The 14,214-nt window shown below is 47.7% G+C and overlaps 1 protein-coding gene across 1 annotated transcript; it reads right to left on the bottom strand.

Annotated features, from left to right (window-relative positions):
• Positions 1 to 11,977: 11,977 nt before the first annotated feature.
• On the bottom strand, positions 11,978 to 13,181 carry LOC143794216 (uncharacterized). The gene is made up of 2 exons (XM_077280951.1): positions 12,781 to 13,181; positions 11,978 to 12,700 (listed from the first exon to the last, which is right to left on the bottom strand). The coding sequence occupies exons 1-2, from the start codon at positions 12,946 to 12,948 to the stop codon at positions 11,978 to 11,980; spliced, it is 891 nt and encodes a 296-aa protein (XP_077137066.1). The 5' UTR covers positions 12,949 to 13,181.
• Between the last annotated feature and the right edge of the window lie 1,033 nt (positions 13,182 to 14,214).

Raw genomic sequence — 14,214 nt, 5'->3', positions numbered from 1 at the left:
GGCTCAACGACATTAACCCAATAGGCAGTGAGGGAGAGGTATCGCCCCTGTCCATGTTGACTGGTCCACGCATCGGTGGTGAGGTGGACCTTGCTACTGACGGCATTCAGTAGCGCGTGTTTTATGTGTCCCTCCACATGCTTGTGCAGGGCAGGGACAGCTTGCCTGCTGAAGTAAAAGCGGCTGGGCACATTGTACTGTGGGACTGCCAATGACATCAAGTCACGGAAGCTGTCAGTCTCCACCAGCCTGAATGACAGCATTTCCAGTGACAGAAGTTTGGCAATGCCTGCAGTCAGAGCCTGTGCTTGTGGGTGGTTTGACGAGAAAGGCCGCCTTTTCTCCCATGCCTGTACTACCGATGGCTGTAGACTGGGCTGGGAGTGTGTGGATGACTGGGAAAGTGGTGCTGCGGGTGGAATTACAGTGGGTCTCTGGACAACAGGGCCAGAGGTTCTTCCACGGCGATCCTGGGAGGAAGCCGAACCAGCTGCGTGTGAGCTGGAGGAAGAGGCAACACAAGCTGAAGAGGTGGTAGCTGCCGCTGTTGGTTGGCCTAGCTCTTCAGTGTGTTTTTCTATCTCCGCCGCATGCCTGTTGCGCACATGTTTCCACATGTTGGAGGTATTGAGGTTGCTGACATTTCGACCTCTTTTGACTTTGTGATGACACACCTTGCATTTGACATAGCAAATGTCATCTGCAACTGTGTCAAAAAAGGGCCAGACACTGCAAGTCTTGGGAGCGCCCTTTTTGGCTTTTGGAACAGACATGCTCCTAACGGGTGCCAAAGTGGAGGCTACAGGCTGCGCAGTCTTCCCTCTCCCTCTACCTCTTTGGCCCGTTCTAGGAATCTCTTCCTCGGAGCTGCTCCCACCACCTTCCTGTCCCTCACGCCACGATGGGTCAAGGACCTCATCATCTACACTACCCTCTGCCACCAACTGCTCCTCCTGGGTAGTCTCAGCAGCAGAGCACGCACCAGAAAGTGGCACCTGAGTGTCATCATCAGCGGATGCGGCCTGCGATGTGGTGACCGGAGGCACTGGCCCACCCGCCTCTTCAGAGGAAGAGAGAAAAAGCTGTGGGGCATCACTGCACCCTGCCTCTTCTTCCATTTCTCCAATGCTGCTTGGCTGGCCCCCTGTCATGATTCTCAATGGCGAGAGAACATAGCCCAGCATATATGAGAACTAGCTCTTGGAAGATGGAAACTATACTGACCATGAACTAAACCTGCCGCACAACTAGAAGTGGCCGGGTAGCATGCCTACGTTTTTTTATCCCTAGATGCCCAGCGCCAGCCGGAGAACTACCTAATCCTAGCAGAGGAAAAGACAGTCCTGGCTCACCTCTAGAGAAATTTTCCCAAAAGGCAGACAGAGGCCCCCACATATATTGGCGGTGATTTTAGATGAAATGACAAACGTAGTATGAAAATAGGTTTAGCAAAAATCGAGGTCCGCTTACTAGATAGAAAGAAGACAGAAAGGGCACTTTCATGGTCAGCAGAAAACCCTATCAAAACACCATCCAGAAATTACTTTAAGACTCTAGCATTAACTCATAACACCAGAGTGGCAATTTCCGCTCACAAGAGCTTTCCAGACACAGTAACGAAACAGCAGCTGTGAACAGGAACAAAATGCAAAAACACACAAGGACAAAAGTCCAACTTAGCTGGGAGTTGTCTAGTAGCAGGAACATGCACAGAAAGGCTTCTGATTACATTGTTGACCGGCATGAAACTGACAGAGGAGCAAGGTTATATAGCGACTCCCACATCCTGATAGGAGCAGGTGAACAGAGGGGATGATGCACACAAGTACAATTCCACAAGTGGCCACCGGGGGAGCCCAGAATCCAATTTCACAACAGCCCCCTGTTTCCAAGCCAAGAGATTCAGAGAACAGAAGTAGAGACGGCTCCTGTCCTGGGCTCTCTGTCTGCCTGGCCAATTTGGCAGGTGGTGAATAGACAGATGGCTGCTCTCCAGTGCTCTGTGTCTTTGAGGATGTGGCACTAATTGAAGTCGATGCGTTAGCTGCCATCCATCCGACAACGGCTTCAATTTGGTCTTCACGCAGCAGCGGTGTACGGCGCTCTGCGACAAAGCTGCGCATGAAGGACTGTTCCCTGGTGAAACTGGGTGCTGAGGAGTCACCGGTGCCCGCAGCAGGCACAGAATCCCCACGTCCTCTCCCTGCTCCGCGCCCACGCCCACATGCCTTACTCCCTGCCTTCTTCATCTTGGTTGACTGATAAAGATAAGCAGAAAAGTACTAACGGCTTTGTGTGCTTATTCCTGAAAAGCTCCGAGTCCTAACAGGTATAGGAAACACTAATTTTCTAAAGTGTGGACTAGACTTTAATATGAGCTAATGTGACCTACACAAATGTAAAGTGGTGTGTTTGGTGAACTTTATTATTTATTTATTTTTTGGGGGCTGAACTGACAACAGAGAGAGCTGCAGTCACACGGAGACCGTGCAGACAGCCGTTAACGGCGCTGCAAGGCCCAAAAAACCTCCTCTACTTTATCCTATGTAGTGTTTTTCCACAAGTTAGCTGGATACGGGTGGAAAGACACTAATAGGAATTTTATGAAAAAATGTGCAGCAGCCTGCACTACTTAAAACAAAAGGAAAATTGATTTTACGGTATGACGCAGTGAACAACCCTGAGCTGGATACAACCAGGCTATGGCTGCTCACAGACTACAGGGCGAGCTGCAGTCACACGGAGACCGTGCAGACAGCCGTAAACGGCGCTGCAAGGCCCAAAAAACCTCCTCTACTTTATCCTATGTAGTGTTTTTCCACAAGTTAGCTGGATACGGGTGGAAAGTCACTAATAGGAATTATTAGAAAAAATGAGCAGCAGACTACACTACTTGAAAAAAAAAAAAGAACAGTATGAGGCAATGAACCACCCTCCCTGAACTGAATACAACCAGCTATGTTTGGCCTATGGCTGCACACAGACTAGAGAGTGGGCTGCACTCACACACACACACAAACACACACAGACCTTGCAGATCGCTGTGAAAACAGCGCTGCAAGGCAAAAGCAAGGTGATTAGTAGGTGAACACAGCGGTTGCTAAATTAGCCTTGGAAAAGCACAAAGAAGCAAATCGCTATCTCTAAACTGGCCCTCAGTCAGCAAACAGCGTCCTGTCACTAACTGAATTCACAGCAGAGTGAGCGAAAAATGGCGCCAGCGACTTTTAAACTGCATCATGACATCATTTCAGCAGCCAATCACAGCCTTGCCAGTAGTTTCATGCCCTCCATGCTGAACAGGATGTGCCCACACTTGGAATCATTCTCATTGGCTGAATTCGTACAGTTTGAATCTGGGAACTTCCGATTCCGGTATCCGATACGCGGCAAGTATCGGAATCCCGGTATCGGAATTCCGATACCGCAAGTATTGGCCGATACCCGATACTTGCGGTATCGGAATGCTCAACACTAGTGAGAAATGATACTTATTAAGTATTTTGTGTGACATATCTCTGTAATTTAAGGGCATGAAAATCCAAAGTTGGAAAATGTAGAAATTTTCAAAATATTCGCCAAATTTCCATTTTTTTCACTAATAAACACAGGTAATATCAAATAAATTTTACTGCTATCATGAAGTACTATATGTCACAAGAAAACAGTGTCAGAATGATCAGGATCCGTTGAAGAGTTCCAGAGTTATAACCTCATAAAAGGACAGTGGTCAGAATTGTAAAAATTGGCCAGGTCATTAACGTGCAAACCACCCTTGGGGCTTAAGGGGTTAAACACATGATGAGAGATTATTTATCATTGCTGTTGGGAGAAGGCACCCTTCAAATATGATAGACCTGGAGCAGTTTGCAAAAGATGAGTGATTAAAATTCTAGTTGAGAGGTGTAAGAAGCTTGTTGATGGTCATAGGAAATAATTAATTGCAGTTATTTATTTCAAAGGGCGTACAACCAAATATAAAGCTGAGGGTGCCAACCATTTTGTCTGTCCCATTTTGGGGGTTTTGTGTGAAATTATGTCCAATTTGCTTTTTTTCTGAGTTTTTGTGTTGTTCCAATACAAAAAGGAAATAAACAGGTGTATAACAAAATGTGTAATTGCAATAATTTACTGGGAAAAATACTTTCAAGCATGCCGACCCTTTTGGCCATGACTTTATTGGGTATCACCACATTCAACAAAAATTCAACACAAATTATGATGCAAATTTTACCCATTTCACCGAGTTAAAATATAATACCTAGGTCTGAAACAATTTATTTTTAGGAAAAATTAAAATATATTTTCTTCACTGCCCAATAGTATAAGATTTTGTGACACACTTGTGGTGTTAATATAGACCAATCTGAAAACTGTTGAGTTCAAATGCCAATATTTAATTTTATTACTAGATAGAATGACCAGTCATAAAATGTGCCAACGTTTCAGCCATAAGGCCTTTGTCAAGGCAGTTATCTGTTTGAGGAATTAACTGATAGACACTCCATGTAGGATACCAGATACAGCCACCAAGGTGTGGTGTTAATAAGATTTCTGCATGATTAGATTAATTCATTGAAGGATGTAGATTGTAAAGCGGAGACACTTATGGTGGAGTTCCAGTGTTTTGGCATCTCAGGAGCTATACCAATGTGACATGGTGTTAGGTGTTGAGATCCCGCCTCTGCACAGGGGGAATCTCGAACCATCTCCGCTGCTGTCTCCCATTCTTCTCCAGCCGCAGTGGAGTCTGCTCAACAGAGGCATCGGTCCCAGCATCTTGCTCAGGCTGATACTGGATGACTGGTTACTAGTGTTGAGCGATACCGTCCGATACTTGAAAGTATCGGTATCAGAAAGTATCGTCCGATACCGGCAAAGTATCGGATCTAATCCGATACCGATACCCGATACCAATACAAGTCAATGGGACACCAAGTATCGGACGGTATCCTGTATGGTTCCCAGGGTCTGAAGGAGAGGAAACTCTCCTTCAGGCCCTGGGATCCATATCAATGTGTAAAAGAAAGAATTAAAATAAAAAATAGGGATATACTCACCTCTCCGACGCAGCCTGGACTTTACCGCCGTAACTGGGAGCCGTTGTACCTAAGAATGCGCGCTTGAAGGGCCTTAGATAACGTCACGGCGCTCTGATTGGTCCGTAGCGGTCGCGTGACCGCTACGCGACCAATCACAAAGCAGTGACGTCACCTAAGGTCTTTCAAGCGCTTGAAATACCTTAGAAAACGTCCGCAGCTTCTGATTGGTCGCGTAGCGGTCGCGTGACCGCTACGCGACCAATCACAAAGCAGTGACGTCTTCTAAGGTATTTCAAGCGCTTGAAAGACCTTAGGTGACATCACTGCTTTGTGATTGGTCGCGTAGCGGTCACGCGACCGCTACAGACCAATCAGAGCGCCCTGACATTATCTAAGGCCCTTCAAGCGCGCATTCTTAGGTACAATGGCTCCCGGTTACGGCGGTAAAGTCCAGGCTGCGTCGGAGAGGTGAGTATATCCCTATTTTTTATTTTAATTCTTTCTTTTACACATTGATATTAATCCCGATACCGATTCCCAATACCACAAAAGTATCGGATCTCAGTATCGGAATTCCGATACCCGCAAGTATCGGCCGATACCCGATACTTGTGGTATCGGAATGCTCAACACTACTGGTTACTGCTGCCTTTCCAGCTTCTGCCATTGTAGCCAGTACTGGGCAGCGGCGAGCAGACGTGTTTGGGACTAAGCCCTGCTCTTCCCTTTCTGAGCATGCCTAGGGCAAGATCTCTCGTTGGAGATCAAGGGTTACATGCTTAGATACTGCAGCAAATCCCATTGGTCCTTTAGGAAGGTCTTGAAGGTGTTCTTCTGTGGCTGACTCCCATTGGTCCTTCTGGGAAGGTCCTGCTCTTGCTGCAGCTATTAAAGATTCGCATGGCCGCACGGATTGGAATTGTGTGTGTGTTGATGAGTGTAAGTTGTTCTTTAAAATCTCCTTCTTTGTGTATGACTGTTCGCAAAAGGTGGATGCTTGCTTTCTAGCGCCCGACTAAGCTGTCAACATAAAGACACACGATACAGCGCCTATTGCTGTAATCGCCAGTGCGGCGCAGTGCGCTTATAGAGCGCTTTCCTATCCCAAGTCTGGGGGGTTAGTGGCATCCGCCAAAGCAGCACAGCACGCACTTTTGTGCTTTAAGTTATATTTTCTGTTACTTTGACACCCCAGTTGCGGTGTCGAGCGCAAGTGGTCTGAACGTACTCTAATCCTGTGTCTTGGGATAGAGTCCTGAGACTCCTTGCTTGCGCTCTTGGTGCAGTACCGTGGCCCTGTAATGCAACAGGGTTTGCTTCCTGCACACAGGGTGAAGTTAACCCATGTGTGAATCCACATTGTACTCACATATAGTCCGTCATTACTCAGCAGCAGATTATATCTCTGCACGGTGGACCCCGGGCTGCGAATGCACATTATACCATCTCTCATAATTTGGTGCATTCCACTAGCCCTAACATTACACTAGCGCCAGGGTCTGGCTAGTAATGACGGACAAACAGTAATCCTTGCTGTTCAGGCTGCTAGCGTGGCTGCAGCAACCTTGTCCACTGCCACCCCTGTTCCGACTCTATCTCGCCTCCCGCTGCCAGAAAAATATTCTGGTGATAGTAAGTTTTGTAGGGGTTTCGTGAGTCAGTGCTCTATACATCTCAAGCTTCTGGCCACACATTTCCCCACAGAGCGGGCTAAGGTGGGATTTATTGTGTCTCTCCTGTCGGACAGGGCGTTGGAGTGGGCTACTCCACTGTGGAAGCGTGGTGATCATGTGGTGCAGTGTGCTTTGTTGTTCCTGAGCACTCTGAAACAGGTCTTTTTAGGACCTCGTGTCACCCATGATACGGGGTTCCAACTGTTGGCATTGACTCAGGGCTCGTCCTTGGTCAGCCATTTTGCCGTCCACTTTCGCACCCTAGCATCTGAGCTGGAGTGGTCGGATAAAGCCCTTATTCCGATATTTTGGAGGGGGCTGGCTGACCACGTGAAGGACTCTCTGGCCACTAGGGAGATTCCCACCAAACTGGAGGAGTTAATAGCAGTGTTGACTCGTATTGACCTCCGTTTTCACGAGCAGAGGTTAGAGCAAGCCCAGTATAGGCAGAGGTTTCGGCTGTCTCCAACCTTCGTCAAACCTTTGGAATCTCCAGTCTAGGCCTCTGAGTCACATGAAGCAAGTGTCACGAGCGGGATCTAAGTCCCGGACCACTCGTGCACTCCAGGTTTGTCATGTTTGCCAGCAGTCAGGACATCTTGCCACCAATGTCCCCAGCGGTCGAGAAAATGTCAGCGTCTAGTGGTAGTAGGTGGAGGTACACTAGACACGGCGACATTTGCCTCCAAATTGTCCTTTAAGGGGACAATTACTATAGACCCATTTTCCCACTCGGTAGAGCTCTGTGTGGATTCTGGGGCTGAGGACAATTTTATGTCATCTGCCTTCTCCCAACGTCACGCAATTCCCCTGGTAATGTTAGCTCAACCAGTGACCCTACGAGTGGTAAATGGGTCGACACTGCCCTCACAGATAACACCCGGTATCCGCAGATCTATCTTCTCTCCCAAAGCAATATTGGCCCTATGCGGACGTGTTCTCCAAAAGAGCTGCGGAGACCCTTTCGCCTCACCGCCCCTATGACTGTCCTATTGACCTCTTGCCTAGTGCTGTGCCTCCCCGGGGTTGAGTCTACCCATTATCTCTCCCAGAGACGGAGGCAATGTCACAGTACATCCAGGAAAATCTGGCAAGAGGATTCATTAGGAAGTCAGTGTAACCTGCAGGGGCTGGGTTCTTCTTTGTGCAGAAGAAGAACGGGGAACTATGTCCATGCATAGATGACAGGGGTCTTAACGCCATCACTGTTAAGAATAAGTATCCTTTGCCCCTGATATCTGAGCTTTTTGATAGGCTTTGGGGAGCAAGGGTATTTACAAAATTAGATCTGTGGGGTGCTTACAACCTGATTCGCATCCAGGGCCGGACTTAGCCCAAAAGGCGCCCTGTGCGAGACTGCAAGACGGCGCCCCCCCCCCCCCAAACTTTGAAAGAAAACAATAACGCTTTAGTATTGACAACACGTTTACTTAGAAAACTTGTGTTTCCCTGCAAAACACTTCAAGAATATCCAAATACACTAATACTGCAATAACGGGAGTTATAAAGTGCTTTAAAGCAGTCCAAAAGTTTAAAAAATGACTCTCGGTCTACAGCCCTATCGAGTCAGGGGCATCCCATTAAGGGTTTCCCCACCATCTGGGTGTCCTCGCAAACCCCCGAACGGCATACCTGCCGCTCACTTACTTCCGGTCCGCATCGCACCCCACCTGCTGCCGTCCGTCTGCAACGCCTCTCCTCGCTGGCAGTCACCCCTGCACTCTGATTGGCTGTCTGCCTGACGCTCACAGCCAATCGGAGCGCAGAGATGACGGCCAGAATGGAGAGGCGTTCCGGATGGGTGGCAGCAGGTCAGGTGCCGTGTGCAATTTGCAATGACGTTGACGGTTCTCCTGGCTCCAATGGAATTGTGTCCATACCACTCCTTATTTCACATTCTTGCTGCGGAACATCTGAAGTCGATTCCTCAGCAGTGCTCGGTACATTGGTGCCACCACCATGTTCAGAAGATTTTACAAACAGTCTTTTTAAAGCCCCTGCTTGCTTTTGAATTGCCTGCTCTGCTAAGGCCTTTCGCTTCCTGTTCTGTGCACCAGACGCTTTCTTAGGGCTCATCTTGCCTGACAAATGCTATTCCTCCCTGGAAAGGTTAGGTGTGGACCAAAGGTCTTATTAGTGCAGTCCACAGGCTACTATCTATCACCATCTATCTACTCATTTAAACCTAGGGTGGCAGAGGTGAGCAGGTGATAAGTAACTAGAAATATCGGATTACGTACCGGTAATGCTCTTTTATAGAGCCCACGACAGCACCCACTGAGAGAGGGGATCCGCCCCTGGGAACAGGAAACCTACAGAGAGATAAAAGGGGCGGCCCCCCCTCGCTCCTCAGTTGTTTTACAGAGAATAAGGAGGAACCGCCGCCAGGTTTTTTAGTTTAACAGGTTTAGTTATATATACATATTTACAACATCATATCATCTTACTCTATTATATACATCTCCCTATAAGACACCACGTGTAACTAAATAAAGAAAAGGGAGGGAATCGAATGGGTGCTGTCGTGGGCTCTATAAAAGAGCATTACCGGTACGTAATCCGATATTTTCTATTCGCCACGACAGCACCCACTGAGAGATTTACAGAGATTATAGATTGGGTGGGTTAACTGAGCCGAGAACCGATACCCCAAAGGTTAGATCAGAAGCAGCAGATAGGTCTAGTCTATAGTGCTTATAGAAGGTATTAGGCGAAGACCAAGTTGCAGCCTTACATATAAGGTGTATTGGCACGTTCGCTCTTTCTGCCCAGGAAGTCGACACGGCCCTAGTGGAGTGTGCTCCGATATGCAGAGGAGGATCTCTTCCCTTAGATTTGTACGCCAAGATTATAGCATCCCGGATCCAGCGCGACAGTGTGCACTTTGTGACTCTGGATCCTTTGTTTTTCCCCTGGAAAGACACAAAGAGAGCCCTACTCTCCCTCCAGTCCCTAGTTCTTTCTATATAGGTTAGAATAGCTCTTTTAACGTCTAGGGTATGAAGCCTAGCTTCTTCTGGAGTCGAGTGGTTCTCATAAAAGGTAGGTAACAAGATCTCCTGAGACCTATGAAAACTAGTGGCTACTTTAGGGAGATAACATGGATCTGTCTTTAAAACTATTCTGTCAGAAGTCACTGACAGGAATGGAGGATCTACTGATAAGGCATGGAGATCACTCACCCTTCTGGCAGATACTAATGCCACTAGTAATATCGTCTTTAATGAGACATGCTTCAAAGAGGCTGTCTGAAGAGGCTCAAAAGGGCTTTGTGTCAATGCATCCAGGACTAACGTCAGATCCCACTGTGGAATCTGTGGTACCTTAATAGGTCTTGATCTCTCGCAAGCAGAAATAAACCTAGATATCCATCTATTGCCTGCAACATCAGAATTAAACAGAGCTCCTAGAGCCGAAATTTGGACCTTTAATGTGCTAACCGAGAGTCCCAAGTCCAGACCCTTCTGTAGAAATTCTAATATTGAGAATATAGGAACTTCCGAAGAGAGTTGTGCAGTATGGAATTCAAGAAATTTCTTCCAAATCCTAACATAAATACTGGTAGTGGAAGGCTTCCTACTCCTCATGAGGGTATTTATTAACCCCCTTGAGAACCCTCTAAGCTCTAGTAATTGCCTCTCAAATTCCAGACAGTCAAGTTCATTCCTTTTACTTGAGGATGTAGGAACGGCCCCTGAGATAGAAGGTCTTTGGTCTGAGGCAGAATCCAGGGGTCTGAAATTGACATCGCTCTGAGCCACGAAAACCATGGCCTCTTGGGCCAGAATGGGGCTATCAGAAGGACTCTTGCTCCTTCTTCCCTTATCTTTCTTATGACCACTGGTCAAATTGATTATGGTTCTGAAAGAGCCGTCCGGCTTAGAAATTAGAAATAAGGGGGAGTAGAAGCCCTTCCCTATCTGGGATGGTGGTACTTTTATTAATACGTGTTTGGATATGAGGGATTTAATTTCCGTTTCAAGGGCCTCCTGCTGAGGCCTAGATTTTAAGGATGTAAGAAGGAAGGAATCCGGAGGTGTTTGGATGAAATCTAAAGCGAGGCCTGAAGAAACTAAATTGATGGCCCACGGATTGACCGTTATTTCCTTCCATTGCTCTGCAAAGTGTAGAAGTCTAGCTCCCACTGGCAGAACCGGGTCAACGGAATTTATCCGCTGGCTTAAAGGGACGTTTATTGAATAGATTTCCTTTTTGTTTGAATTCCTTATTATTATTCCATCGGTCTTTAAAGCCTCCCTTCTTGCCGAATGGTGGCTTCCTGAACGCCCTTCTGTAAGAAGGAATAAAGGGATTAGGGAACCCCTTCTTCCTTTCACCCGCCTTAGTGAGTATTTCGTCTAACACTGTTCCGAAGAGGTACTCACCCTGACAGGGTATGGCACACAATTTGGACCTGGACTGGGCATCTCCTTAATAATCATCCTCAATAATCAGAACCTCCCACTCCCGTCTCCAAGACTTTACACGTGCGGCGCCGATTCTTTGGAATGCACTACCTAGGTTAATACAATTAATCCCCAATCCCCACAGTTTTAAGCGTGCACTAAAAACTCATTTGTTCAGATTGGCCTACCGCCTCAACGCATTAACCTAATTATCCCTGTGTGGCCTATTAATAAAAAACAACAACATAATCACGTTCCTCCATCATGTTCTCATACACTTTATGCAGTTAATAGCCTCTGTGTCTGTACTGTTACATACTTAGGCAGTTAACTGGTTCATGCAGCTTTACATGAACACCCGAGCCTTACACTATGGCTGGTCCAAATAACTAAAGCAATTGTTACCATCCACCTCTTGTGTCTCCCCTTTTCCTCATAGATTGTAAGCTTGCAAGCAGCAGGGCCCTCATTCCTCCTGGTATCTGTTTTGAACTGTGATTTCTGTTATGCTGTAATGTCTGTTGTCTGTATAAGTCCCCTCTATAAGTTGTAAAGCGCTGCGGAATATGTTGGCGCTATATAAATAAAATTATTATTATTATTATTATTATTATTATTATCTCCTTTCCAGTTTTTTAGCCATAAGGCTCTACGAGCCGTGTTAGTAAGACTGGCCGTTCTGGCCGCTAGACGGAGTGAGTCAATAGAGGCATCAGAAATAAATGCCGCAGCCCCCTTAATTAAAGGAATAGCGGAGCGCAATTTTTCCCTGGATACTCCGGCCTTAATGTTTTGGTCCAGCTGGTCGAGCCAAACTAGCATAGACCTGCTAGTAGATGTGGCTGCAATTGCAGGTTTAAAGGCAGTTAGTTACACAGGCCTCCCATGACTTTTTAAGTATTGTGTCAGATTTCCTGTCCATAGGATCTGATAATGAACCTGCATCTTCGACTGGCAGGGAGGAACGGCGGGAGGTGGATGCCACAGCCGCATCCACTTTAGGTACTTTGGACCAAGTGGTCAAGTCCTCATCATCGAAGGGGTATCTCCTTTTACATGAGACTGGCACAAACCCTTTTTGTCCTTTATTCCATTCCCGTTTAACCAGGTCCTTGATGGCCTGATTCACTGGAAATACATGGCCTTTCTTTTGCGAAAGACCAGCAAACATAGCGTCCTGAGGTGTCTGAGGTTCTTTAGACTCTGATACTCCCATAGTACCCCTCACTGACTTAATCAGACTATTTACACTGTCTGTAGGGAAACAGACGTAATCCTCGTCATCCGAGGAGCCCGATCTTTGAGAAACGTCTGAGCTGACCTCCCCACTTTCTGCTGACGTGTCTGCTGCAGGAGAAGGCGCCTTCCTGGTTCTTTTTCCCACATTCACCGCCGGACTACTACCCAAGGACTGAAGTTCTTCCCTTATCATGAGACGAATCTCCTTCATCCTGACCGAACTCTCCTGCTGCAAGGTGTAATCTATGCAACTCTGACATAATCTTTTAATATAGGAGTCCGGCAGGGGCTCATTACACATCGCACACTGCTTGTGCCTAGATTTCTCCGTCCGCTTACCCTATAAGATAGAAGCAGGAGAAACTACCATTAGCCCCCATAAAGCCAGCTACACATTTACCCAGGAGTAAGGTTAAATACCGTCTGCCGGGTTGTACGATCAGCTTTTGGTGCAGAGCGGCCTGACTTTTTCACCGATTTCTCAGTGGAGTCACTCCTCTTTGAGTGTCCACTGCCTTTCTCTTTGGCATCACCACTAGGCAGGATTAAATCCTCCAGTGGGCGCTCGATATCCTCCTGGGACGACATGTTGCGCAACCAGGAGAGCTCTAAACTGCCTTATATAGCACCGCCTGTGCCTCACAGCTGAGAAAGCACTCCCCTTTTTTTTTTTTTTTTTTATACCTGATCAACAGAGGAGATCAGCGATTATCCCAGGTGTGTGGCCCGCAGTCTCCTTCTCCAGCCGCAGATGCTTGCAGTAATTACCGGCAACCGCTGCGCCCATAGACGAGCCCAGGCTGCCCCCGCGACCCCGGAAGTTGAACCAAGCATTTCCGGGACGCCGCTGCTACTGCGCATACGCCGGCGTCTCTGCTACACGCTGGAAGACGCTCTAGCGCTGTACCTGCAGCCCTGTTAGCTTCACTCTGGAGGGACCAGGAGGGGAACAAAAAAAAACCCCCGGGGAGACGCCAGCCTACCGCAGCTCCACCAGGAGCATATCTTCCTACCTGCCCCGGACCCCGGGCTGGACGAGGTAGGTGCCGCTCCGCAACATCGGTGGCCTCATACAACAGTGTCCCAGCAGGGAGACTGTTGATGGCTTCAGCAGATGAGGGGTCCACAGGATCATCCCCCCGTCTCTGTTTACCCGCTCTGGAGCCCCTGCCGCTCAGCAGAGTCGTACAGGCGGCAGTCCAGGCGGGTCTTCCTCTTGATAGCAACTCCATAGAGTCTTCTCTGTGGGTTCCCGTCTAGGAACAGGAAACCAACTGAGGAGCGAGGGGGGGCCGCCCCTTTTATCTCTCTGTAGGTTTCCTGTTCCCAGGGGCGGATCCCCTCTCTCAGTGGGTGCTGTCGTGGCGAATAGAAAACATGTAAGACTTTGTAAATTCCACAAATGAATCCCCCCATTCCCCCCCGCCCCCTCCCCCGGACAATTGGCAGCTTTGTAAATTCATACCTCCCAACTTTTGAGGAAGGGAAAGAGGGACAAAGTCTGCAAATTTTAGGCCACACCTCTGACCACACCCATTTCACAACTAGCCATGCCCCAACCCCATTTAGCACTTCTGATCACAATGTTTCGTAAACAATAATTATGAACAAAAAAAATATGGCCACACACGACGCTCCATAGTGTACAATGGCCACACACGACGCTCCATAGTGTACAATGGCCACACACGACGCTCCATATTGTACAATGGCCACACACGACGCTCCATACTGTACAATGGCCACACACGACGCTCCATAGTGTACAATGGCCACACACGACGCTCCATAGTGTACAATGGCCACACACGACGCTCCATACTGTACAATGGCCACACACGACGCTCCATACTA

Source organism: Ranitomeya variabilis, chromosome 1, assembly GCF_051348905.1.
Source record: "Ranitomeya variabilis isolate aRanVar5 chromosome 1, aRanVar5.hap1, whole genome shotgun sequence".
Taxonomy (NCBI): domain Eukaryota; kingdom Metazoa; phylum Chordata; class Amphibia; order Anura; family Dendrobatidae; genus Ranitomeya; species Ranitomeya variabilis.
This window is presented reverse-complemented; position numbering and strand designations above follow the sequence as displayed.

Coding starts and splice junctions, on each gene's coding strand:
- LOC143794216 (XM_077280951.1), bottom strand. CDS start 12,948: ATGTCGTCCCAGGAGGATATCGAGCGCCCACTGGAGGATTTAATCCTG. Junction 12,701..12,780: donor ATCGTACAACCCGGCAGACG/GTATTTAACCTT, acceptor TCTATCTTATAG/GGTAAGCGGACGGAGAAATC.